Source organism: Pristiophorus japonicus, chromosome 2 (assembly GCF_044704955.1).
Source record: "Pristiophorus japonicus isolate sPriJap1 chromosome 2, sPriJap1.hap1, whole genome shotgun sequence".
NCBI classification, from domain to species: Eukaryota; Metazoa; Chordata; class Chondrichthyes; family Pristiophoridae; genus Pristiophorus; species Pristiophorus japonicus.
In genome coordinates, this window is record NC_091978.1 from 138,981,139 (window position 1) to 139,007,728 (window position 26,590).

At 48.2% G+C, this 26,590-nt stretch overlaps 1 protein-coding gene across 1 annotated transcript in view; it reads left to right on the forward strand.

The window, feature by feature from the left end:
* Positions 1-278: 278 nt before the first annotated feature.
* The window catches only part of fgl1 (fibrinogen-like 1), a 247,057-nt gene continuing 220,745 nt past the window's right edge, over positions 279-26,590 (forward strand). Inside the window, exons 1-2 of the mRNA XM_070869712.1 lie at positions 279-509; positions 651-729. Of these exons, the coding sequence (XP_070725813.1) occupies positions 661-729 (69 nt within the window). The 5' untranslated portion in view covers positions 279-509; positions 651-660. The remainder of the gene's footprint in view (positions 510-650; positions 730-26,590) is intronic.

Here is a 26,590-nt window from a genome sequence, read left to right on the forward strand (position 1 = left end):
TGGTCCAAATTTCTCAGAAAATGAGTTATATCCGCTCCTTCACACTGTACCTTTTTAATTTTATTTTTAATGTAATGAACTGGTTGCAGCTTTTACCCGGATCTATTAAAATCATAAACTCACCCACAAGGTGAACTGTGAAAGGTGGGCATTAGCAGTACTGTGCATATAGTCTGATCTAACTGTGTACTGAACATATAAAGTGTAAGCCAGCTGTCTCTGTCTTCCTGTGTAAAAGCCAAACCAGCTCCAGCTATCTGTGCAGTTGGGTATGTTCCGTCATTTGCTTTCCTTTCTTGCGGCCACCCCCGAGTCCCCTCAGCTCTGCTGACCAGTGCTGATTTTCTGACAAACCGCCATCTCTTTGGAAAACATTCTTTCCCACTGACTCACCAGAGATAAAATCACAAACCCTGAAAGCAGCTGAAGCTACAACTCTTCTGGTCCGCAAAAGACTTCGAGCCACTTCGAGTTTACAGGAGTTTTGCTACTTCCATTCTTAGAGCGAGGTAAGTGTTCAGTCTTTGTCTTTCGAATAGTTATTCCAAGTATTTTAGGTTATTTGCATGACATAGATCCAAAATCTCAATCTTGTAATGTTGACGTACTAGGATGATGTATTTTTCTTTTCATTTTATGTTTATTAACAGAAATCCCGAAATGCAGCGTGCCTGGGTTTCTGTGTGTTCCCTGCTCGTGTGCATCTTGTTACTGGGCTGCTGCCGCTCGGTAAGTGAGTTCAACGCCATGTAAAGCGGAGACGTGCTTTTGCTATTAATTACCCTCTCATCTTCTATGAAGAGACCTCAAGCTCAAAAGTTGCAGTCTGAAACCGCTAACAATCTTTTTTAAAATAAAATGTTTGTTCAGAACGTCCCTGACGTTGGAATAACCCTTTTGTAAAACAGCTAGTGGATGGAAAGCTGTGCTGTGCCAGATGTTTTCTATTGTGCAGCTGGGATCGGGCACAGACATTCCACTTATAAACCACGCTGACTTCGGCTCTGTCTCCCCCCACTGCTCCCCTCCCACAACTTCTATCTGAGCCTTGCACTGCTTGTAAACACTGATCGAGCTGCGGGGAATGATTCACTCGTTTGGCCACAGACTTCAGCAGCAACGTTCCTAGCAAGGGATTGTCAGTACATTGGAGAGACAGAACTGTCCGGTATCATTTTTGTCTCAAGGCTGAGCAAGTAGAATCATAGAAGTTTGCCCATTGTCCGTGCCAGCCAACAAGAGGCTATCCAGCCGAACCCACTTTCCAGCTCTCGGTCTGTAACCCTGCAGGTTACAGCACTTCAAGTGCACATCCAAGTACTTTTTAAATGTAGTGAGGGTTTTTGCCTCTACCATTTCAGGCAGTGAGTTCCAGACCCCCACAACCCTCTGCTTGAAGAAATTTCCCTTCACAATCCCCTCTAAACCTTCTACCAATTATTTTAAATTTATGCCCCTGATTGTTGACCCCTCTGCTAAGCGAAATAAGCCCTTTCTATCCGCTGTATCTAGGCCCCTCATAATTTACTACACCTCAATGAGATCTTCCCTCAGCCTCCTTTGTTCCAAGGAAAACAAACCCAGCCTATTGAATCTGTCCTCATAGCTAAGATTCTCCACTCCTGGCAACATCCTCGGAAATCTCCACTGCCCCCTCTCCAGTGCAATCACGTCCTTCCTGTAATGCGGTGACCAAAACTGCATGCAGTACTCCAGCTGTGGCCTAACCAGTGTTTTATAAAGTTCAAACATAACCCACCTGCTCTTTTATTCTATGACTCGGCTAATAAAGGCAAGCATTCCATATGCCTTCTTAACCAACCTTTCTACCTGGTCTGCTACCTTCAGGGATCTGTGGACATGCACTCCAAGGTCCCTTTGTTCCTCTACACTTCTCAGTGTCCTACTATTTAATGTTTATTCCCTTTCCTTGTTAAGCCCTCTCCAAATGCATTAGCTCACGTTTCTCTGGATTAAATTCCATTTGCCTACCTGACCAGTTGATTGATATCGTCCTGCAGTCCACTGCTTTCTTATTCATTATCAACCACACAGCCGATTTTAGTTTAATCTGCAAACTTCTTAATCATACCCCCTATATTCAAGTCTAGATCATTGATGTATACCACAAAAAGCAAGGGATCTAGTACTGAGCCCTGCGGAACTCCACTGGAAACATCCTTCCAGTCATAAAAACACCCATCAAACATTACGCTTTGCTTCCTGCCTCTGAGCCAATTTTGGATCCAACTTGCCACTTTGCCTTGGATCTCACGGGCTTTTACTTTTGTGACCAATCTGCCACGTGAGACCTTATCAAAAGCATTGCTAAAATCCATATACATTACATCATATGCACTGCCTCATCGACCTTCCTGTTTACCTCCCTGAAAAATTGAATCAAGTTAATCAGACATGACCTTCCCTTAACAAATCCATGTTGACTGTCCCTGATTAATCCGTGTTTTTCTAAATGTAGATTTATCCTGTCCTTCAGGATTTTTTCCAATAATTTTCTGAGGTTAGGCTGACTGGCCTGTAAATACTCAGTCTATCCCTTTCTCCCTTCTTAAACCAATGTGCCACATTAGTAGTCCTCCAGTCCTCTGGCATCACACCTGAAGCCAGAGAGGATTGGAAAATGATGGTCAAAGCCTCTGCTAATTCCTCTTTTGCTTCGCTTAACAGCCTGGGATACATTTCATCCAGGCCTGGGGACTTATCCACTTTCAAAGATGCTAAACCCCTTAATACCTCCTCTCTCACTATGTTTATTTCATCGAATATTTCACACTCCTCCTCCTCGATAGCAGTGTCTGCATCGTCCCTCTCTTTTGTGAAAACAGACGCAAACCTATTAATTAAGAACCATCCCTACATCTTCTGCCTCCACATACAGATTACCCTCAGGGTCTCTAATTGGCCCGACCCTTTCTTTAGTTATCCTCTTGCTCTTAATATATTTATAAAACATCTTTGGGTTTTCCTTGATTTTACTTGCCAAGAATCTTTCATGCTCTCTCTTTGCTTTCCTCATATCCCTTTTAATTTCATCCCTGGACTTGTTATACACCTTGAAAGTCACGGAAGGTTTTCAACAAAAAAATGGCCCAGCTTGTTGTAACTCATGTTACCATGTTGTGGTCTGTTGTTTGATTCAGGCTACTATTGACAGAAAATGCTCCACTTACAAATTCAAACATATCTTAACCATCAGTTAGGTGGAATTTTTAGCTTGGTACAATGGTCCTGGCAATGTCTCACTCTGAGTTTTAAAAGCTTAGTTTGCTCCATGACATCAAGAAAAAAATGACCAGTGTAGTGACTCTCCAATGACTGTAACCTTAATTCCATTTTGCTGTTATAACGGGAGCCCCTATAATTATAAAAGTTAAAGTTGAGGTTAGGTTTACAGCTGTTCAACATTAATTTTAAAAATAGGGTTATTAACAAATTAAAGAAATAACAAATGCAACGAGACAGACTAGAGTCTAGTATCAAGTTATTCATTTAGATTTCTGCTTTAATTTTCCATAAACTACTATTTTAATCAATTCAAGATTCAGAATTCTGTTAGATGATCATAGCTGGACAAAATATTTGCTTATACAGGTATCTGTCTTAAATTCAATCTGAAGGTATGTACAATGAGATAGCACTGCAAAATTAATTTCTGGGCATGTTAAGTGAATCATTTTGCAGCACACATATCAACACACACAAATTGTGTTTCATTAGTTGTTTTTACCTGTGATGTGATGGGACAGCATTTATCCAGATGTCAGTGCAGTCTGCTCTTGATATTTAAAATCTATTGTTTTCACAAAAAAATTTAATTATTCAGTAGTTTGAATTAACCGATGAAAATAACAGGCAAAAATAGTAATTTAGTGTCAAAAATTGGCCTTGCTTTGAGCCACATGTCCCTACATTACAACAACAACACTTTGAAAATAATTAATTGTATGTGAAACACTTTGGGATGTCCTGGGGACATGAAGGGTGTGATATGAAGGCAAGTTATTTCCTTTTTCCTTAATTTAAATTAAAGAAAATTATAAAATTGAAAAGTAGTGAAGTTATGCTAAACTTGTATCGAACCTTGGTTAGACCACACTTGGAGTACTGCGTACAATTCTAATCGCCATATTATAAAAAGGATATCGAGGCACTGGAGCAGGTGCACAGAAGATTTACAAGGATGATACCAGAAATGCGAGAGTATGCCTATCAGGAAAAGATGAACAAGATGCATCGCTTTTTGCTTGAAAAAAATAGGCTCGTGGTGACCTAATTGAGGTCTTTAAAATTATGAAAGGTTTTGAAAGAGTAGATTCAGAGAGAATGTTTCCATTTGTGGGGAAGAGAATAACTAGACGTCATCAATGTAAGGTAGTCACCAAGAAATCAAAAAGGGAATTTGAAAGAAACGTATTTACCCAGAGAGTGGTGAGAATATGGAATTTGCTACCACAGGGAGTAGTTGAGACAAATAGGCCAAAATTGCCTTCAGCAAGAAATTGGGGAAGGCTCTTACAATTAGCAAGAAATTTAGCACCTGACGAGATGGGCTGCTAAATCACTGGCAATTTGGCACTTAGAGTAAAAAATATAATGGGGGCAGTAACCTGGATGTTCGCGCGGCGCTCGTGGGGCAGGTGACATCAATGTGTCACTGATGTCAATAGTTTCATGAGAATGTACTCTGGGTGGGGGACTTCAATGTCCATCACCAAGAGTGGCTCAGTAGCGACACTACTGAATGAGCTGACCGAGCCCTGAAGGACATCGCAGTTAGACTAGGCCTATGGCAGGTGGTGAGAGAACCAACACAAGGGAAAAACTTACTTGACCTCATTCTCACTAATCGATCTGTCGCAGGAGCAGCTGTCCATGACAGTATTGGCAGAAGTGACCACCGCACATTCCTTGTGGAGATGAGTCCGTTCTTCACATTGAGGACAGGATCATATTGTGTGGCATTACCGCTGTGCTAAAAGGGATAGATTCAGACAGATCGAGCAGCCAATGCTTGGCATCTATGAGGCACTGTGGGTCATCAGCAACAACAGAATTGTATTCCAGCACTATCTGTAACCTCATGGCCCAACATATCTCTTACTCTGGCCATGGGACCAATCTTGATTCAATGAGGAGTGTAGAAGAGCATGCCAGGAGCAGCACCAGGTGTACCTAAAAATGAGGACTACATGCATGCTAAACAGCGGAAGCAGCATGCTACAGACAGAGCTAAATGATCCCACAACCAAAGAATCAGATCAAAGCTCTGTAGTCATGCCACATCCAGTCGTGAATGGTGGTGGACAATTAAACAACTAATGGGAGGAGGGGGCTCTATGAAAATCCCCATTCTCGATGATGGTGGAGCCCAGCATGTTAGTGCAAAGACAAGTCTGAAGGGTTTGCAACCATCTTTAGCTCGAAGTGCCAAGTGGATGCTCCATCTCGGCCTCCTCCTGCGGTCCTCACCATCACAGAAGGCAGTCTTCAGCCAATTTGATTCACTCCATGTGATATCAGGAAATGGCAGAGCGCACTGTATACAGCAAAGGCTATAGGCACCGACAACATCCCGGCTGTAGTGCTGAAGACTTATGCTCCAGAACTAGCTGTGTCTCGAGCCAAGCTGTTCAAGTATAGCAACAATACTGGCATCTACCCAACTGTGATATATTCTTTGCGACATCACAAACACACAGACCATCAGATGGCGCTACAGGAAATTGTCATGTGACCTTGACACATGGTCCTTTTATTATATAAACAGCAGTGGTTACATTACCACAGTAGTCTACTAGGCAGAGCAGTAGTCCACGAGATGGAGCTATACATTACACTTCTCCCTCCTTAATGTAGAAGTAATCATAACAAAATAATCATCACACATAATTTGCATGGTTATACATAACAAAAGATATGGATTTATTTTGCCATATTTACAAATCAAACTTAACCACTTGTTTTCTGTTTCGAAGAGGATACCTTCGCTCTTGAACAGAACTTTTAAAACTTGGTGTCGAAGTTAGACTCATTCTAGGCTGATCCTGAGGAGAGATTTCCTCCAAGGGTAACCCTTGATCAATATTTGGACGCTCGAGAACGTCAGACTGTTTGTCTGTCTGACTCAGACTCAGACTTAAATTCTGACTTTCTCTTGGACTTGTTTTGAGGACATCTGATGTAGGATTTGCTACTGGCACTCTACTTGTAACAAGATTATCTGACTCATCAGAAATAATCAAATCATTCCAACTTTTACTACCTTTCACATCTGTAGGTAAAATATGATCAATGTGAACAAACTGAACCTGTCCACGATCAAACATCTTGACCAAATATTTGTGAGGAACACATCTTCACTATTCTTCCTGGTAACCACTTTAACCATTTATGGTAATGGTTCTTCACTCTAACCTTCTGATTCCAATTTCAGACTTGTCTCTCTCACTCTACCTCTATCATGATTCTCTTTCTGTCTTAATTGTTTCTCTCCTACTGATTGTGCCAAGTTTGGCTTTAACAACGAGAACCTGCTTCGTGGCTGTCGTTCAAGAAACAACTCTGCTGGTGTTCTACCAGTAGTTTTATGAGGAGTATTACGATAAGTAATTAGAAAATTTGCTAGTTTATGATCCAACAGCAACTGCCGTTTCTTTGGATTTGGATCCAACATTTGCTTGATGAGGGCACGTTTTACAATTTGTATTGTGCGCTCTGCTGCACGATTTGAAGCAGGGTGGTACGGTGGAACATTGGCATGTTTCACACCATTTCTGCTCATGGACTGAGCAAATTCCACTGAACAAACTTGCGGCCCGTTATAAGACACAATTTCTTCTGGAAGGCCATATGAAGAAAACAATCTGCGCAAATAGTCCAATCTCTACCCACTTCGAATGGCTATCAATTACAATGAACAATTGTTGTCCTTCTCGCTCAGCAAAATCTACATGTAACCTTTGCCACACCCTGGGAGGCCATTTCCATGGCTGTAATGCTGGTGATGGTGGTTTCTTGCTTACCGATTGACATGTTGTGCACAGACTAACAATGTACTCTGTAATCTTTATCTAGACCTGGCCGCCACAAATAACTGCGTGCAAAACTCTTGTCAAGCATATTCCCAGGTACTGATCATGAAGATCTCTTAACAATTTGGACCTGAACTTATTTGGAATAACTACTCTTGCACCCCAGATGATACATCGGAAATAGGAGCAGCAGTAGGCCATTAGGCCCCTCGAGCCTGCTCCGCCATTCTATGAGATCATGGCCAATCTGATCTTGGGCTCAGCTCCGCTTCCCTGCCCGCTCCCCATAACCATTCACTCCCTTATCTTTCAAAAACCTGTCTATCTCCGCCTTAAATATATGCAATAACCCAGCCTCCATAGCTCTCTGGGGCAGAGAATTCCAGAGAGAGAGGAAATTCTTCCTCATCTCAATTCTGAAACTATGCCCCCTAGTTCTAGACTCCCCCACGAGTGGAAATATCCTCTCTGTATCTACCTTGTTGAGCCCTCTCAGTATCTTAGAAATTTCAATAAGATCATCTCTCATTCTTCTAAACTCCAATGTGTATAGGCCCAACCTACTCAACTTTTCTTCATAAGTCAACCCCCTCATCTCAGGAATCAACCAAGTGAGCCTTCTCTGAACTGCCTCCAATGCAAGTATATCTCTGCTTAAATAAGGAGACCAAAACTGTACGCAGTAATCTAGGTGTGGTCTCACCAATACCCTGTACAGTTGCAGCAGTACTTCCCTGCTTTTAGACTCCAGCCCCTTTACAATAAAGGTCAACATTCCTTTCTGATTACTTGCTGTACCTGCACACTAACTTTTTGTGTTTGATGCACAAGGACCCCCAGGTCCTTCTGTACTGCAGCATTTTGTAATCTCTCTCCATTTAAATAATAATTAGCTTTTTTATTTTTCCTGCCAAAGTGCATAACTTCACACTTTCCCACATTATACTCCATCTGCCAAATTTTTGCCCACTCACTTAGCCTGTCTATATCCCTTTGCAGAATTTTTGTGTCCTCCTCACTATTTGCTTTCCCACCCATCTTTGTATCATTAGCAAACTTGGCTAAATTATACTCGGTCCCTCATCCAAGTCATCAATATAGATTCTAAATAGTTGAGGCACCAGCACCGATCCACTAGCTACCGTTTGCCAACTGGAAAATGACCCATTTATCTCAACTCTCTGTTTTCTGTTAGTTAGCCAGTCCGCTGTCCATGCTGATATACTACCTCCAACCCCGTGAACTTTTATCTTGTGCAGTAACCTTTAATGTGGTACCTTATTGAATGCCTTCTGGAAATCCAAATACACCACATCCACTGGTTCCCCTTTATCCAACCTGCTCGTTACATCCTCAAAGAACTCTAGCAAATTTGTCAAACATGATTTCCTTTTCATAAAACCATGTTGACTCCGCTTGACTGTATTATGCTTTTCCAAATGTCCAGGGGACTTGTCCACCTTTAGTCCCATTAATTTGCCTAGTACTTTTTCTCCAGTAATAGTGATTGATTTAAGTTCCCCCCTCCCAATAGCTCCTTGATTATCAATTGGTGGGATGCTTTTAGTGTCTTCGACTGTGAAGACTGATACAAAATATTTGTTCAATGTCTCTGCCATTTCCCTGTTTCCCATTATTAATTGCCCAGTATCATCCTCTAAGGGACCAATGTTTACTTTAGCTTCCTTTTTATATACCTGTAGAAGCTCTTCTTGTCTGCTTTTATATTTCTTGCTACTTTACTTTCAAACACGATCTTCTCTCTCTTTATTTTTTTAGTCCTCCTTTGCTGATTTCTAAAAATTTCTCAATCCTCTGGCCTTCCTCTATTCTTCACAACATTGTATGTCTTTGTTTTCAATTTGATACCATGCTTTACTTCCTTAGTTATCCATGGCATTGTTCTCTTTGGACCCAAATTTAATTAAAGCCAAGTTCCGCCCATTTACCGTTGAAAAGACCGCGAAGATCCTGACTGCACTTTGGGCGGATGTTTGGTGAAAAAAGAAGGCTCAAAGCACCTGGCGGGAAAATAGGGCGTTACACGGTGATTCTGGGCAGTAGAGGGCGGTAGGTGGGATTCTGGGCGGCAAATGCAATCCTGGAGAAAGTTACACAGAGGCTGGAGTCGGGCCCAGGGACGCATAAAAAAAAATGTTCAATAAATAAAAAAGAAAACATCACAGAACCTTCAGAGGACCCTTTCAAACAAAATCACTGCAAAAGAATTAAAGAAACAAATCTCAGTAACCTTTTCTTGCAGGACTTCATACCTACTGTCCAGGTAAGACCTACTCCATGCAGCGGTCTTTTCTCCTGCAGGAGCGGAGGACCGCTCGGATGAATCTCGGGCGGGAGGACTTTTTCGGCTTTGCATGCCGGCGCATGCCAGCGGACGCTCCCCAGTGATCCTTTCAAACCGCCAGCGTGAGGGCTTCACCAATCTCGCATGGAATCAAGAGCGCCGAGAAAACTCGCAGCAGCCGGCGGTATGGTCATCAATTTCGGGCCCTTAGAATCTTTCTTTGGAATATATCTTTGCTCAGAGTTATGAAATATCTCCTTAAACGTTTGTCACTGCTCAGCTACCGTCTTACCCTTTAATCGATTTTCCCAGTCCACTTTCACCAACTCTGCATATCTGTTTGAGACCTAGCTTTGTCAGCCTCAAAGTGAATTTGAAATTCTACCATGTTATTATTGTGTTCCTAATACAGATGAGGCTGCACACAGGGAGGTTAAAGTAACAGTGACCTCAGTCTTTATTAAGACACTCCAGATTGAGGAACAGGCCTTAGGGGCCGGCTTATATACAGTGCTCCCAAGGGATGCTGGTATCCCTTGGGGCTTCAGGGGATGAGCTCCCTGGTGGCGGAATATGCGAGTGCATGCTTTACAGACACACACCATCACTCCCCCGCAAAGTCAAAGTGAAAACTATTTACAAGGTGAGGTGGTCGGGAGCCTTTCTTTCCTTGTGGACCGCTTCGGTACAAATGTCTGTTCTGGTGAGTTGGCTGTGCCCTCGCTGGGCTGGCGTGTTGTTGGCCCTGCAGGGCTGCTGGGTGAGCCTGGCCTTGCTGGGCTGTTGGACGTGATGGGTTCGATTTCCTGGTTCGGGGTGGTGTCGTTGATCCTTTGGGTGTGTGTTGTGGGCTCGAAAAAGGTGGTGTCTGCTGAGGGTTGTTCAGGGCAGTCTGCGAACCGCAGCCTCGTTTGGTCCAGGTGCTTTCTGCAAAATTGTCCATTGTCTAGTTTAACTATAAACACCCGACTCCCTTCTTTAGCTATCACCATGCCCGCGATCCACTTGGGACCATGTCCATAGTTTAGCACATACACAGGGTCATTCAGATCAATTTCCTGTGACACAGTGGCGCGACCATCGTTTACATTTTGTTGCTGCCGCCTGCTCTCTACCTGATCATGCGGGTTGGGGTGGACCAGCGAGAGTCTGGTTTTAAGTGTCCTTTTCATGAGTAGCTCAGTGGGGTCTCGTGCGGTAGCTGAGCAGTACTCGAGACAGGCGGGTTTGGAGTGAGCCTGCTGTGAGCCTTCTGTGACTTGTTTAAGGCTCGATTTGATTGTTTGCACTGCCCGCTCTGCCTGCCCATTGGAGGTTGGTTTAAACGGGGCCGAGGTGACATGTTTGATCCCATTGCGGGTCATGAATTCTTTAAATTCGGCACTGGTGAAGCATGGCCCGTTGTCACTGACCAGTATGTCAGGCAGGCCGTGGGTGGCAAACATGGCCCTCAGGCTTTCAATGGTGGTGGTGCTTCCTGACATTATTTCACATTCAATCCATTTTGAAAAAGCATCCACCACCACCAGGAACATTTTACAGAGAAACGGGCCCGAATAGTCGACATGGATCCTCGACCATGGTCTGGAGGGCCAGGACCACTAACTTAGTGGTGCCTCTCTGGGCGTGTTGCTCAACTGAGCACACGTGCGGTATTGCCGTACACAGGACTCTAAGTCAGAGTCGATACCGGGCCAACACACGTGGGATCTGGCTATCGCTTTCATCATTACTATGCCTGGGTGTGTGCTGTGGAGATCCGAGATGAACGTCTCCCTGCCCTTTTTGGGTAGCACTACGCGGTTACCCCACAACAGGCAGTCTGCCTGATTGAACAGCTCGTCATTTCGCCGCTGGAATGGTTTGATTAACTCTTGCATTTCAACAGGGATGCTGGCCCAGCTCTGATGCAGTACACAGTTTTTTAGTAGGGATCTTGGCTTGTCCAAGTCCTAATCTGGCAGGCCGTGACAGGTGATTTATCATTTTCAAACGCTTGCATGACCATCAACAAGTCTGCGGACTGCGCAACCATCAACAAGTTTGCAGGTTGCACCATTTCCACCTTCGTGGTGGGCAATGGTAGCCGACTGAGAGCATCCGCACAGTTCTCGGTGCCTGGCCTGTGGCGGATGGTATAGGTATACGCTGATAGCGCGAGTGCCCACCTTTGTATGCAGGCTGAGGCATATTAGTATTTATCCTCTTGTTTTCAGCAAACAGGGATATGAGGGGTTTGTGATCGGTTTCCAGCTCAAATTTGAGGCCAAACAGATACTGATGCATTTTCTTTACCCCGAACAGACGCTAATGCCTCTTTCTCAATCATGCTGTAGGCCCTCTCAACCTTAGACAAGCTTCTGGAGGCATCGGCGACAGGTTGCAACTTCCCCGCAATGTTAGTTTGTTGTAACACGTACCCGACTCCGTACGACGACACATCACATGCTAACACAAGTCTTTTACACGGGTTATACAATACAAGCAGCTTGTTGGAGCATAAAATGTTTCTGGCTTTCTCAAAAGCAATTACTTATTTTTTTCCCTATACCCAGTTCTCACCTTTATGCAATAACACTTGTAGGGGCTCTAAGAGGGTGCTTAACCCAGGTAGGAAGTTACCAAAATAGTTGAGGATCCCAGGAATGACCGCAGCTCCGTGACGTTCTGTGGCCTGGGCGTGTCTTGGCGTCTGTGGGCCGAATGCCATCTGCCGCGATCTTTCTCCCCAAAAACTCCACTTCTGTTGCCATGAAGACGCGTTTCGACCTCTTCAGCCGCAGCCCTACACTATCCAGTCGCTGGAGGACCTCCTCCAGGTTTTGTAGATGCTCGACGGTGTCCTGACCCATGACCAATATGTCGTCCTGAAAAACCACCATGCGTGGTACCGACTTGAGTAGGCTCTCCATGTTTCTCTGGAAGATCGCTGCAGCTGACCGAATTCCAAGCGGGCACTGTTGTAGACGAACAATCCTTTGTGTGTGTCGATGCAGGTGAGGCCCTTCGAAGACTCCTCCAGCTCCTGTGTCATGTAGGCCGAAGTTAGGTCGAGCTTGGTGAACGTCTTGCCTCCTGCCAGTGTCGCGAATAGGTCGTCTGCCTTAGGTAGCGAGTATTGGTCCTGTAGCGAGAAACGATCAATAGTTACTTTATAATCGCCGCAAATCCTGACCGTGCCATCACTTTTGAGTACTGGAACAATCAGGCTGGCCCACTCACTGAATTCCACTGGGGAGATGATGCCCTCGCGTTGCAGCCTGTCCAGCTCGATTTCCACTCTCTCCCTCATCATGTGAGGTACCGCTCGTTCCTTGTGGTGAATGGGTCGTGCCTCTGGGACCAAGTGGATGTGCACCTTCACCTCGGAAAAGTTTCCAATGCCTGGCTCAAAAAGGGAAGGAAATTTGTTAAGAACCTGGGTACATGAGGCCTCATCAACATGTGATAGCGCTCAGATGTCATCCCAGTTCCAGCGGATTTTGCCCAGCCAGCTCCTTCCAAGCAGTGTGGGGCCATCGCCCGGGACAATCCAAAGTGGCAGTTCGTGCACCGTGCCCTTGTAGATGACCTTGACCATGGCGCTGCCCAGAACAGTGATGAGCTCTTTGTGTACATTTTCAGTTTCGTGTAGATGGGGCTCAGGGCTGGTCTGAGTGCCTTTTTGCACCACAGTCTTTCAAACATCTTTTTACTCATGATGGATTGGCTTACGCCAGTGTCCAGTTCAATGGCTACGGGTAAGCCATTCAATTTTACATTTAGCATTATAGGTGGACATTTTGTCTCAAATGTGTGCAACCCATGTACTTCAGCATCTGCCTCCTCTCTTTAAGGCTCGAAATTGCTTTGATCCACCATGGACCGATCTTCCTCTGCTACGTGGTGGTTAGCAGGTTTTGCAGAGCTTGCAGCTCGTCTGCAAGCTCGTTGGAGGTGCCGCATTGTTCCACAGCTCTTGCAAACATACTCTTTGAAGCGGCATGAATAGGCTGAATGGAAGTCTCAACACCAACAAGGTGTGAATCGCCTTGCATTCATCCTTTGTTGTGGACTCTGAGTCATCTGGGTCACCGAAGGCCTGCTCGCAGTTGCAGACTCGTGCTTTCTGCCCTGTACATTTCTACTCACAAACACAGTGCCAGTTATTTTATGAACATTGTTAGCACTTGTGTGCTGAGAGATTTGTTTGGTGTTATCACTGGTGGACATAAACGCCTGTGCTATCGCAATGGCCTTACTGAGGGTCGGTGTCTCTACATTCAAAAGTTTTCGTAGGATGGTCTCATGGCCAATGCCCAGTACAAAAAAGTCTGAGCATCTGCTCCAGGTAGCCATCAAGTCCTGCAAGTCGCCTTAGCTCGGCAACGTAGCTTGCCACTTCCTGACCTTCAGATCGCTGGCACGTGTAGAACCGATACTTCTCCCTCAGCACGCTCTCCCTCGGGTTAAGATGCTCCCGAACCAGTGTACACAGCTCCTCATACAACTTATCTGTGGGTTTCACTGGAGCCAGAAGATTCTTCATGAAGCTGTAGGCAGGTGCCCCGCAGACTGTGAGGAGGACCGCTCTCCTTTTTGCAGCGCTTCCTTCTCTGTCCAGCTCGTTGGCTACAAAGTACTGGTCTAGTCATTCGACATAGGCTTCCCAGTCCTCACCCTCCGAGAACTTCTCCAGGATGCCCACAGTTTTGCATTGGATTCATTTACTCGTCGCCAGTTATTGTGTTCCTAACACAATTGAGACTGCACACAGGGAGGTTAAAGTAACAGTGACCTCAGTCTTTATTAAGACACTCCAGAGTGAGGAACAGGCCTTCGGGGTCGGCTTATATACAGTGCTCGCAAGGGATGCTGGGATCCCTTGGGACTTCAGGGGATGAGCTCCCTGGTGGCGGAATATGGGAGTGCATGCTTTACAGATACAAAACAATTATGATCACTCTCCCCAAGATGATCTTTTACTATGAGATCTTTAATTAATCCTGTCTCATTAAACATTACCAGATCTAAAATAGTCTGCTCCCTGGTTGGTTCCACAATGTATTGTTCGAAGAAACCATCCTGAATACACTCTATGAACTCTTCCTGAAGGCTATCTTTACCAATTTGATTTGTCCAATCAATATGAAGATTAAAATCACCCATGATTATTGCCGTATCATTCTTACAACCATCCATTCTTTCTTGATTTATAGTCTGCGCTGCAGTGTAGCTATTGTTACGGGGCCTGCAGACTCTTCCCATCAGTGACTTTTTCCCTTATTATTTCTAATCTCGACACAAACTGATTCTACATCTTGATCTTTTGAGCCAATATCATTTCTCACTATTGCACTGATCTAATCCTTTATTCACAGAACTACCCCACCACTTTTTCCTTTCTGCCTATCTTTCTGAAATGGCAGATGCTCCTGAATATTCAGTTCCCAGCGTTGGTTACCTTGCAACCACGTCTCTGGAATAGCTATAAGGTCATACCCATTTTGTTTATAATTGTGCCGTCAGCTCATCTATCTTGTTACGAATGCTACGTGCATTCAAACAAAGAGCTTTTAATTTTGTCTTTTTACCATTTTCCCCGACTCTGATTACACTTTCTGATGTACTCTTATGTTTATGCACTCTGTCCCTTCCTGTCACACTCTGGTTATCATTACCCCTATCGTTACCCTGCACTATTGCCTTCTCCTTTCTTTTTGACTCTTTAAATTTCCACTCACCTGATCCCTCCCCGCCACTATTTTGTTTAAAGACCTATCTACGGTCCAATTATTCAATTCGACAGGACATCGGTCCCAGCATGGTTCAAGTGAAGCCCGTCCCAACGGAACAGCTCCCTCTTACTCCAGTACTGGTGCCAGTGCCCCATGATCGAAATCCATTTCTCCCACACCAATCTTTGAGTCACGTGTTCATCTCTCTGATCTTATTGACCCTATGCAAATTTGCTCATGGCTCAGGTCATAATCCAAAGATTACCTCATTTGTGGTGCTGCTTTTTAATTTACCCCCGAGCTGCACATACTCCCTCAGCAGAACCTCTTTGTCCTACCGATGTTGTTGGTACCTATGTGGACCATGACAACTGGATCTTTCCACTCCCACTCCAAGTTCCTCTTCATCCCAGAGGAGATGTCCTTAACCCGATGGCAGGCAACACAGCCTTTGCGACTCACGCTCTCGGCTGCAGAGAACAGTATCTATCCCGCTAACGATATTGTCTCCTACCACAACATCATCATCATAGGCAGTCCCTCAAAATCGAGGAAGACTTGCTTCCACTCTAAAAGTGAGTTCTTGGGTGACTGAACAGTCCAATATGGGAATTACAGTTTCTGTCACAGGTGGGATAGACAGTTGTTGAAGGAAAGAGTGGGTGGGGAGTCTGGTTTGCCGCACGCTCCTTCCGATGCCTACGCTTGTTTTCTGCATGGTCTCGGCAATGAGACTCGAGGTGCTCAGCACCCTCTCGGATACTCTTCCTGCACTTCGGGCAGTCTTTGGCCAGGGACTCCCAGGTATTGGTGGGGATGTTGCATTTTATCAAGGAGGCTTTGAGGATGCCCTTGAAACGTTTCCTCTGCCCACCTGAGGCTTGCTTGCCGTGTAGGAGTTCCAAGTAGAGTGCTTGCTTTGGGAGTCTTGTGTCAGGCATGCGAACAATGTGGCCTGCCCAATGCAGCTGATCGAGTGTGGTCAGATGCTGGGGATGTTGGCTACACTCTCGACCACTACAACATTTCTTTTTACTCCTCCCACTTGAATGGCCCCTTGTACTACGGTTCTGTGGTCAGTTTGTCCAGCCTCCCTGCAGTCGCTGCCCTCGTCCACACAGGGAGTAAGAACCTCGAATCTGTTGGACAAGAGCAAATGCTGAGGCTCATGCATCACTACATCCTGGGTCCCCATACCTGCCTCACTCGTAGTCACACCCTCCTGTCCTTGACCACGGACCTAATTTGAACAATTTAACCGAAGGGATGTGACACTCTGCTGGAACACAGTGTCCCCCTCCCTGATGTATCGCTGTGTCTGAAGCTTGAGCTCCAGCTCATCAACTCGGAGCTGAAATTCCTCAAGCAGCAGAAGTGGTCACCACGGATCACATCGGTGTCCACCAGCTCCCACATGCTGCAGCTGTAACACATCGCCCGCCCTGCCATCTCTACTGTATTTTATTTAATTAATTAAGTTTTCAAGTTTGGAAATATCAATTATCTACATTTAGTTTTTAATCCCGGCTCTTATATTTAAAGCATTGTCCAAATTTAGAAAAAAAGAGATAAATACTGACCAACCAATCTCTTATGTGCTTTCCTGTGACGTCACACTTTGATTTCGTTTTACTTCTCTCCGCTCACAGGTCTGTATGGCGGTGCTCCCAGCTAGCTCCTTTATCTACTGCCCCGATCTCGTGCTCCTTTATCTACTGCCCCGATCTCGTGCTCCTTTATCTACTGCCCCGATCTCGCGCTCCTTGATCTACTGCCCCGATCTCGTGCTCTTTTATCGACTGCCCCGATCTCACGCTCCTTTATCGAATGCCCCGATCTCACGCTCCTATATCTATTGCCCTGATCTCGTGCTCCTTTATCTATTGCCCTGATCTCTCACTCCTTCATCTACTGCCCCGATCTCGCGCTCCGTTATCTACTGCCCCGATCTCGCGCTCCGTTATCTACTGCCCCGATCTCGTGCTCCTTTATCTACTGCCCCGATCTCGTGCTCCTTTATCCACTGCCCCGATGTCGTGCTCCTTCATCGACTGCCCCGATCTCACGCTCCTTTATCTACTGCCTCGATCTCGCGCTCCTTTATCTACTGCCCCGATCTCACGCTCCTTTATCTACTGCCCCGATCTCATGCTCCTTTATCTACTGCCCCGATCTCGTGCTCCTTTATCTCCTGCCACGATCTGACGCTCCTTTATCTCCTGCCCCGATCTCACGCTCCTTTATCTACTGCCCCGATCTCATGCTCCTTTCTCTACTGCCCCGATCTCATGCTCCTTTCTCGACTGCCCCGATGTCATGCTCCTTTATCTACTGCCCCGATCTCGTGGTCCGTTATCTAATGCCCCGATCTCATGCTCCTTTATCTACTGCCCCGATCTCGTGCTCCTTTATCTCCTGCCACGATCTGACGCTCCTTTATCTCCTGCCCCGATCTCACGCTCCTTTATCTACTGCCCCGATCTCATGCTCCTTTCTCTACTGCCCCGATCTCATGCTCCTTTCTCGACTGCCCCGATGTCATGCTCCTTTATCTACTGCCCCGATCTCGTGGTCCGTTATCTACTGCCCCGATCTCGTGCTCCGTTATCTACTGCCCCGATCTCGTGCTCATTTATCTACTGCCCCGCTGTCGTGCTCCTTCATCGACTGCCCCGATCTCACGCTCCTTTATCTACTGCCTCGATCTCGCGCTCCTTCATCTACTGCCCCGATCTCACGCTCCTTTATCGACTGCCCCGATCTCATGCTCCTTTATTTACTGCCCCGATCTCGTGCTCCTTTATCTCCTGCCCCGATCTGACGCTCCTTTATCTCCTGCCCCGATCTCACGCTCCTTTATCTACTGCCCCGATCTCATGCTCCTTTCTCCACTGCCCCAATCTCGTGCTCCTTTATCTACTGCCCCGATCTCGTGCTCTTTTATCTACTGCCCCGATCTCACGCTCCTTTATCTACTGCCCTGATCTCACGCTCCTTTATCTATTGCCCTGATCTCGTGCTCCTTTATCTACTGCCCTGATCTCGTGCTCCTTTATCCACTGCCTCGATCTCACGCTTCTTTATCTACTGCCCCGATCTCACGCTCCTTTATCTACTGCCCCGATCTCATGCTCCTTTATCTACTGCCCCGATCTCACGCTCCTTTATCTACTGCCCCGTTGTCATGCTCCTTTATCTACTGCCCCGATCTCGTGGTCCGTTATCTACTGCCCCGATCTCACGCTCCTTTATCTACTGCCCCAATCTCACGCTCCTTTATTTGCTGCCCTGATCTCGTGCTCCTTTATCGACTGCCCCGATCTCATACTCCTTCATCTACTGCCCCTATCTCGCGCTCCGTTATCTACTGCCCCGATCTCGTGCTCTTTTATCCACTGCCCCGATCTCGTGCTCCTTTATCCACTGCCCCGATGTCGTGCTCCTTCATCGACTGCCCCGATCTCACGCTCCTTTATCTACTGCCTTGATCTCGCGCTCCTTTATCTACTGCCCCGATCTGACGCTCCTTTATCTACTGCCCCGATCTCACGCTCCTTTATCTACTGCCCCGATCTCACGCTCCTTTATCTACTGCCCCGATCTCATGCTCCTTTATCTACTGCCCCGATCTCGTGCTCCTTTATCTCCTGCCCCGATCTGACGCTCCTTTATCTCCTGCCCCGATCTCACGCTCCTTTATCTACTGCCCCGATCTCATGCTCCTTTCTCTACTGCCCCGATCTCGTGCTCCTTTATCTACTGCCCCGATCTCGTGCTCCTTTATCTAATGCACCGATCTCACGCTCCTTTATCCACTGCCCCGATCTCGTGGTCCGTTATCTACTGCCCCGATCTCACGCTCCTTTATCCACTGCCCCGATCTCGTGGTCCGTTATCTACTGCCCCGATCTCACGCTCCTTTATCTACTGCCCCGATCTCACGCTCCTTTATCCATTGTCCGGATCTCGTGCTCCTTCATCTACTGCCCCGATCTCGCGCTCCGTTATCTACTGCCCCGATCTCGTGCTCTTTTATCCACTGCCCCGATCTCATGCTCCTTTATCCATTGCCCCGATGTCGTGCTCCTTCATCGACTGCCCCGATCTCACGCTCCTTTATCTACTGCCTTGATCTCGCGCTCCTTTATCTACTGCCCCGATCTGACGCTCCTTTATCTACTGCCCCGATCTCACGCTCCTTTATCTACTGCCCCGATCTCACACTCCTTTATCTACTGCCCCGATCTCGTGCTCCTTTATCTACTGCCCCGATCTCGTGCTCCTTTATCTCCTGCCCCGATCTGACGCTCCTTTATCTCCTGCCCCGATCTCACGCTCCTTTATCTACTGCCCCGATCTCATGCTCCTTTCTCTACTGCCCCGATCTCGTGCTCCTTTATCTACTGCCCCGATCTCGTGCTCCTTTATCTAATGCACCGATCTCACGCTCCTTTATCCACTGCCCCGATCTCGTGGTCCGTTATCTACTGCCCCGATTTCACGCTCCTTTATCCACTGCCCCGATCTCGTGGTCCGTTATCTACTGCCCCGATCTCACGCTCCTTTATCTACTGCCCCGATCTCACGCTCCTTTATCTGCTGCCCCGATCTCGTGCTCCTTTATCCATTGTCCGGATCTCGTGCTCCTTCATCTACTGCTCCGATCTCACGCTCCTTTATCTACTGCCCCGATCTCGCGCTCCTTTATCTACTGCCCCGATCTCACGCACCTTTATCTGCTGCCGCGATGTCGTGCATGTTTATCTACCGCCCCGATCTCGCGCTCCTTAATCTACTGCCCCGATCTCATGCTCCTTTATCTACTGCCCCGATCTCACGCTCCTTTATCTACTGCCCCGATCTCGTGGTCCGTTATCTATTGCCCCGATCTCACGCTCCTTTATCCACTGCCCCGATCTCGTGGTCCGTTATCTACTGCCCCGATCTCACGCTCCTTAATCTGCCGCCCCGATCTCATGCTCCTTAATCTACTGCCCCGATCTCACGCTCCTTTATCTACTGCCCCGATCTCACGCTCCTTTATCTACTGCCCCGATCTCACGCTTCTTTATCTACCGCCCCGATCTCGTGCTCCTTTATCTACTGCCCCGATCTGTAGCTCGTTTATCTCCTGCCCCGATCTCACGCTCATTTATCTACTGCCCGGATCTCACGCTCCTTTATCTACTGCCCCGATCTCTTGCTTCTTTATCTGCTGCCCCGATCTCGTGCTCCTTTATCTACTGACCCGATTTCGTGCTCCTTTATCTACTGCCCCGATCTCACGCTCCTTTATCTACTGCCCCGATCTTGTGGTCCGTTATCGACTGTCCCGATCTCACGCTCCTTTATCCACTGCCCCGATCTCACGCTCCTTTATCTACTGCCCCGATCTCACGCTCCTTTATCTACTGCCCCGATCTTGTGGTCCGTTATCGACTGTCCCGATCTCACGCTTCTTTATCTAAGCCCCGATCTCACGTTCCTTTATCCACTGCCCCGATCTCACGCTCCTTTATCTACTGCCCCGATGTCGCGCTCCTTTATCTACTGCCCCGATCTCGCGTCCTTTATCTACTGCCCCGATCTCACGTTCCTTTATCTACTGCCCCGATCTCGTGCTACTTTATCTACTGCCCTGATCTCGTGCTCCATTATCTACTGCCCCGATCTCACGCTCCTTTATCTACTGCTCCGATCTCTCGCTCCTTTATCTACTGCCCCGATCTCGTGCTCCTTTATCTACTGCCCCGATCTCACGCTCCTTTATCTACTGCCCCGATCTCGTGGTCCGTTATCTATTGCCCCGATCTCACGCTCCTTTATCCACTGCCCCGGTCTCGTGGTCCGTTATCTACTGCCCCGATCTCACGCTCCTTTATCTGCCGCCCCGATCTCATGCTCCTTAATCTACTGCCCCGATCTCACGCTCCTTTATCCACTGCCCCGATCTCACGCTCCTTTATCTGCTGCCCCGATCTCGTGCTCCTTTATCTACTGCCCCGTTCTCACGCTTCTTTATCTAAGCCCCGATCTCACGCTCCTTTTTCCACTGCCCCGATCTCACGCTCCTTTATCTACTGCCCCGATGTCGCGCTCCTTTATCTACTGCCCCGATCTCGCGTCCTTTATCTACTGCCCCGATCTCACGTTCCTTTATCTACTGCCCCGATCTCGTGCTACTTTATCTACTGCCCTGATCTCGTGCTCCATTATCTACTGCCCCGATCTCACGCTCCTTTATCTACTGCTCCGATCTCTCGCTCCTTTATCTACTGCCCCGATCTCGTGCTCCTTTATCGACTGCCCCGATCTCGTGCTCCTTTATCTACTGCCCCGATCTCGTGCTCCTTTATCTACTGTCCCAATCTCGTGCTTCTTTATCTTCTGCCCCGATCTCGTGCTCCTTTATCGACTGCCCCGATCTCGTGCTCCTTTATCTACTGCCCCGATCTCCTGCTCCTTTATCTACTGCCCCGACCTCACGCTCCTTTATCTGCTGACCCGATCTCACGCTCCTTTATCTACTGCCCCGATCTCATGCTCCTTTATCTGCTGCCCCGATCTCACGCTCCTTTATCTACTGCCCTGATCTCGCTCTCCTTTATCCGCTGCCCCGATCTCGTGCTCCTTTACCTACTGCCCCGATCTCGTGCTCCTTTATCCACTGCCCCGATCTCGTGCTCCTTTATCTAATGCACCGATCTCACGCTCCTTTATCCACTGCCCCGATCTCGTGGTCCGTTATCTACTGCCCCGATCTCATGCTCCTTTATCCACTGCCCCGATCTCGTGGTCCGTTATCTACTGCCCCGATCTCACGCTCCTTTATCTATTGCCCCGATCTCACCCTCCTTTATCTGCTGCCCCGATCTCGTGCTCCTTTATCTACTGCCCCGATCTCACATTCCTTCATCAACTGCCCCGATCTCGCGCTACTTTATCTACTGCCCCGATCTCGTGCTCCTTTATCTAATGCCCCGATCTCACGCTCCTTTATCCACTGCCCCGATCTCGTGGTCCGTTATCTACTGCCCCGATCTCACGCTCTTTTATCTACTGCCCCGATCTCACGCTCCTTTATCTACTGCCCCGATCTCACGCTCCTTTATCGACTTCCCCGAACTCAAATCCTTTATCTACGGCCCCGATCTCGCGCTCCTTTATCTACTGCCCCGATCTCACGCTCCTTTATCTACTGCCCCGATGTCGTGCTCCTTTATCTACTGCCCCGATCTCGTGCTCCTTTATCTACTGCCCCGATCTCCTGCTCCTTTATCTACCGCCCCGATCTCCCACTCCTTAATCTACTGCCCTGATCTCACGCTCGTTTATCTACTGCCCCGATCTGACGCTCCTTTATCTCCTGCCCCGATCTGACGCTCCTTTATCTCCTGCCCCGATCTCACGCTCCTTTATCTACTGCCCCGATGTCGTGCTCCTTTATCTACTGCCCCGATCTCGTGCTCCTTTATCTACTGCCCCGATCTCCTGCTCCTTTATCTACCGCCCCGATCTCCCACTCCTTAATCTACTGCCCCGATCTCACGCTCCTTTATCTGCTGCCGCGATGTCGTGCATGTTTATCTACTGCCCCGATCTCCTGCTCCTTTATCTACCGCCCCGATCTCGCGCTCCTTAATCTACTGCCCCGATCTCATGCTCCTTTATCTACTGCCCCGATCTCACGCTCCTTTATCTACTGCCCCGATCTCGTGGTCCGTTATCTATTGCCCCGATCTCACGCTCCTTTATCCACTGCCCCGATCTCGTGGTCCGTTATCTACTGCCCCGATCTCACGCTCCTTTATCTGCCGCCCTGATCTCATGCTCCTTAATCTACTGCCCCGATCTCACGTTCCTTTATCTACTGCCCCGATCTCACGCTTCTTTATCTACGGCCCCGATCTCGTGCTCCTTTATCTACTGCCCCGATCTGTAGCTCGTTTATCTCCTGCCCCGATCTCACGCTCCTTTATCTACTGCCCGGATCTCACGCTCCTTTATCTACTGCCCCGATCTCTTGCTCCTTTATCTGCTGCCCCGATCTCGTGCTCCTTTATCTACTGACCCGATTTCGTGCTCCTTTATCTACTGCCCCGATCTCACGCTCCTTTATCTACTGCCCCGATCTCGTGGTCCGTTATCGACTGTCCCGATCTCACGCTCCTTTATCCACTGCCCCGATCTCACGCTCCTTTATCTGCTGCCCCGATCTCACGCTCCTTTATCCACTGCCCCGATCTCGTGCTCCTTTATCTACTGCCCCGTTCTTACGCTTCTTTATCTAAGCCCCGATCTCACGCTCCTTTATCCACTGCCCCGATCTCACGCTCCTTTATCTACTGCCCCGATGTCGCGCTCCTTTATCTACTGCCCCGATCTCGCGTCCTTTATCTACTGCCCCGATCTCACGTTCCTTTATCTACTGCCCCGATCTCGTGCTACTTCATCTACTGCCCTGATCTCGTGCTCCATTATCTACTGCCCCGATCTCACGCTCCTTTAACTACTGCTCCGATCTCTCGCTCCTTTATCTACTGCCCCGATCTCGTGCTCCTTTATCTACTGCCCCGATCTCACGCTCCTTTATCTACTGCCCCGATCTCGTGCTCCTTTATCTAATGCACCGATCTCACGCTCCTTTATCCACTGCCCCGATCTCGTGGTCCGTTATCTACTGCCCCGATCTCACGCTCCTTTATCCACTGCCCCGATCTCGTGGTCCGTTATCTACTGCCCCGATCTCACGCTCCTTTATCTACTGCCCCGATCTCACGCTCCTTTATCTGCTGCCCCGATCTCGTGCTCCTTTATCCATTGTCCGGATCTCGTGCTCCTTCATCTACTGCTCCGATCTCACGCTCCTTTATCTACTGCCCCGATCTCGCGCTCCTTTATCTACTGCCCCGATCTCACGCACCTTTATCTGCTGCCGCGATGTCGTGCATGTTTATCTACTGCCCCGATCTCCTGCTCCTTTATCTACCGCCCCGATCTCGCGCTCCTTAATCTACTGCCCCGATCTCATGCTCCTTTATCTACTGCCCCGATCTCACGCTCCTTTATCTACTGCCCCGATCTCGTGGTCCGTTATCTATTGCCCCGATCTCACGCTCCTTTATCCACTGCCCCGATCTCGTGGTCCGTTATCTACTGCCCCGATCTCACGCTCCTTAATCTGCCGCCCCGATCTCATGCTCCTTAATCTACTGCCCCGATCTCACGCTCCTTTATCTACTGCCCCGATCTCACGCTTCTTTATCTACCGCCCCGATCTCGTGCTCCTTTATCTACTGCCCCGATCTGTAGCTCGTTTATCTCCTGCCCCGATCTCACGCTCCTTTATCTACTGCCCGGATCTCACGCTCCTTTATCTACTGCCCCGATCTCTTGCTCCTTTATCTGCTGCCCCGATCTCGTGCTCCTTTATCTACTGACCCGATTTCGTGCTCCTTTATCTACTGCCCCGATCTCACGCTCCTTTATCTACTGCCCCGATCTCGTGGTCCGTTATCGACTGTCCCGATCTCACGCTCCTTTATCCACTGCCCCGATCTCACGCTCCTTTATCTGCTGCCCCGATCTCGTGCTCCTTTATCTACTGCCCCGTTCTCACGCTTCTTCATCTAAGCCCCGATCTCACGCTCCTTTATCCACTGCCCCGATCTCACGCTCCTTTATCTACTGCCCCGATGTCGCGCTCCTTTATCTACTGCCCCGATCTCGCGTCCTTTATCTACTGCCCCGATCTCACGTTCCTTTATCTACTGCCCCGATCTCGTGCTACTTTATCTACTGCCCTGATCTCGTGCTCCATTATCTACTGCCCCGATCTCACGCTCCTTTATCTACTGCTCCGATCTCTCGCTCCTTTATCTACTGCCCCGATCTCGGGCTCCTTTATCTACTGCCCCGATCTCACGCTCCTTTATCTACTGCCCCGATCTCGTGGTCCGTTATCTACTGCCCCGATCTCACGCTCCTTTATCTACTGCCCCGATCTCGTGGTCCGTTATCTACTGCCCCGATCTCACGCTCCTTTATCTACTGCCCCGATCTCACGCTTCTTTATCTACCGCCCCGATCTCGTGCTCCTTTATGTACTGCCCCGATCTGTAGCTCGTTTATCTCCTGCCCCGATCTCACGCTCCTTTATCTACTGCCCGGATCTCACGCTCCTTTATCTACTGCCCCGATCTCTTGCTCCTTTATCTGCTGCCCCGATCTCGTGCTCCTTTATCTACTGACCCGATTTTGTGCTCCTTTATCTACTGCCCCGATCTCACGCTCCTTTATCTACTGCCCCGATCTCGTGGTCCGTTATCGACTATCCCGATTTCACGCTCCTTTATCCACTGCCCCGATCTCACGCTCCTTTATCTGCTGCCCCGATCTCACGCTCCTTTATCTGCTGCCCCGATCTCGTGCTCCTTTATCTACTGCCCCGTTCTCACGCTTCTTTATCGAAGCCCCGATCTCACGCTCCTTTATCCACTGCCCCGATCTCACGCTCCTTTATCTACTGCCCCGATGTCGCGCTCCTTTATCTACTGCCCCGATCTCGCGTCCTTTATCTACTGCCCCGATCTCACGTTCCTTTATCTACTGCCCCGATCTCGTGCTACTTTATCTACTGCCCTGATCTCGTGCTCCATTATCTACTGCCCCGATCTCACGCTCCTTTATCTACTGCTCCGATCTCTCGCTCCTTTATCTACTGCCCCGATCTCGTGCTCCTTTATCGACTGCCCCGATCTCGTGCTCCTTTATCTACTGCCCCGATCTCGTGCTCCTTTATCTACTGTCCCAATCTCGTGCTTCTTTATCTTCTGCCCCGATCTCGTGCTCCTTTATCGACTGCCCCGATCTCGTGCTCCTTTATCTACTGCCCCGATCTCCTGCTCCTTTATCTACTGCCCCGACCTCATGCTCCTTTATCTGCTGACCCGATCTCACGCTCCTTTATCTACTGCCCCGATCTCATGCTCCTTTATCTGCTGCCCCGATCTCACGCTCCTTTATCTACTGCCCTGATCTCGCTCTCCTTTATCCGCTGCCCCGATCTCGTGCTCCTTTACCTACTGCCCCGATCTCGTGCTCCTTTATCCACTGCCCCGATCTCGTGCTCCTTTATCTAATGCACCGATCTCACGCTCCTTTATCCACTGCCCCGATCTCGTGGTCCGTTATCTACTGCCCCGATCTCACGCTCCTTTATCCACTGCCCCGATCTCGTGGTCCGTTATCTACTGCCCCGATCTCACGCTCCTTTATCTACTGCCCCGATCTCACCCTCCTTTATCTGCTGCCCCGATCTCGTGCTCCTTTATCTACTGCCCCGATCTCACATTCCTTCATCAACTGCCCCGATCTCGCGCTACTTTATCTACTGCCCCGATCTCGTGCTCCTTTATCTAATGCCCCGATCTCACGCTCCTTTATCCACTGCCCCGATCTCGTGGTCCGTTATCTACTGCCCCGATCTCACGCTCTTTTATCTACTGCCCCGATCT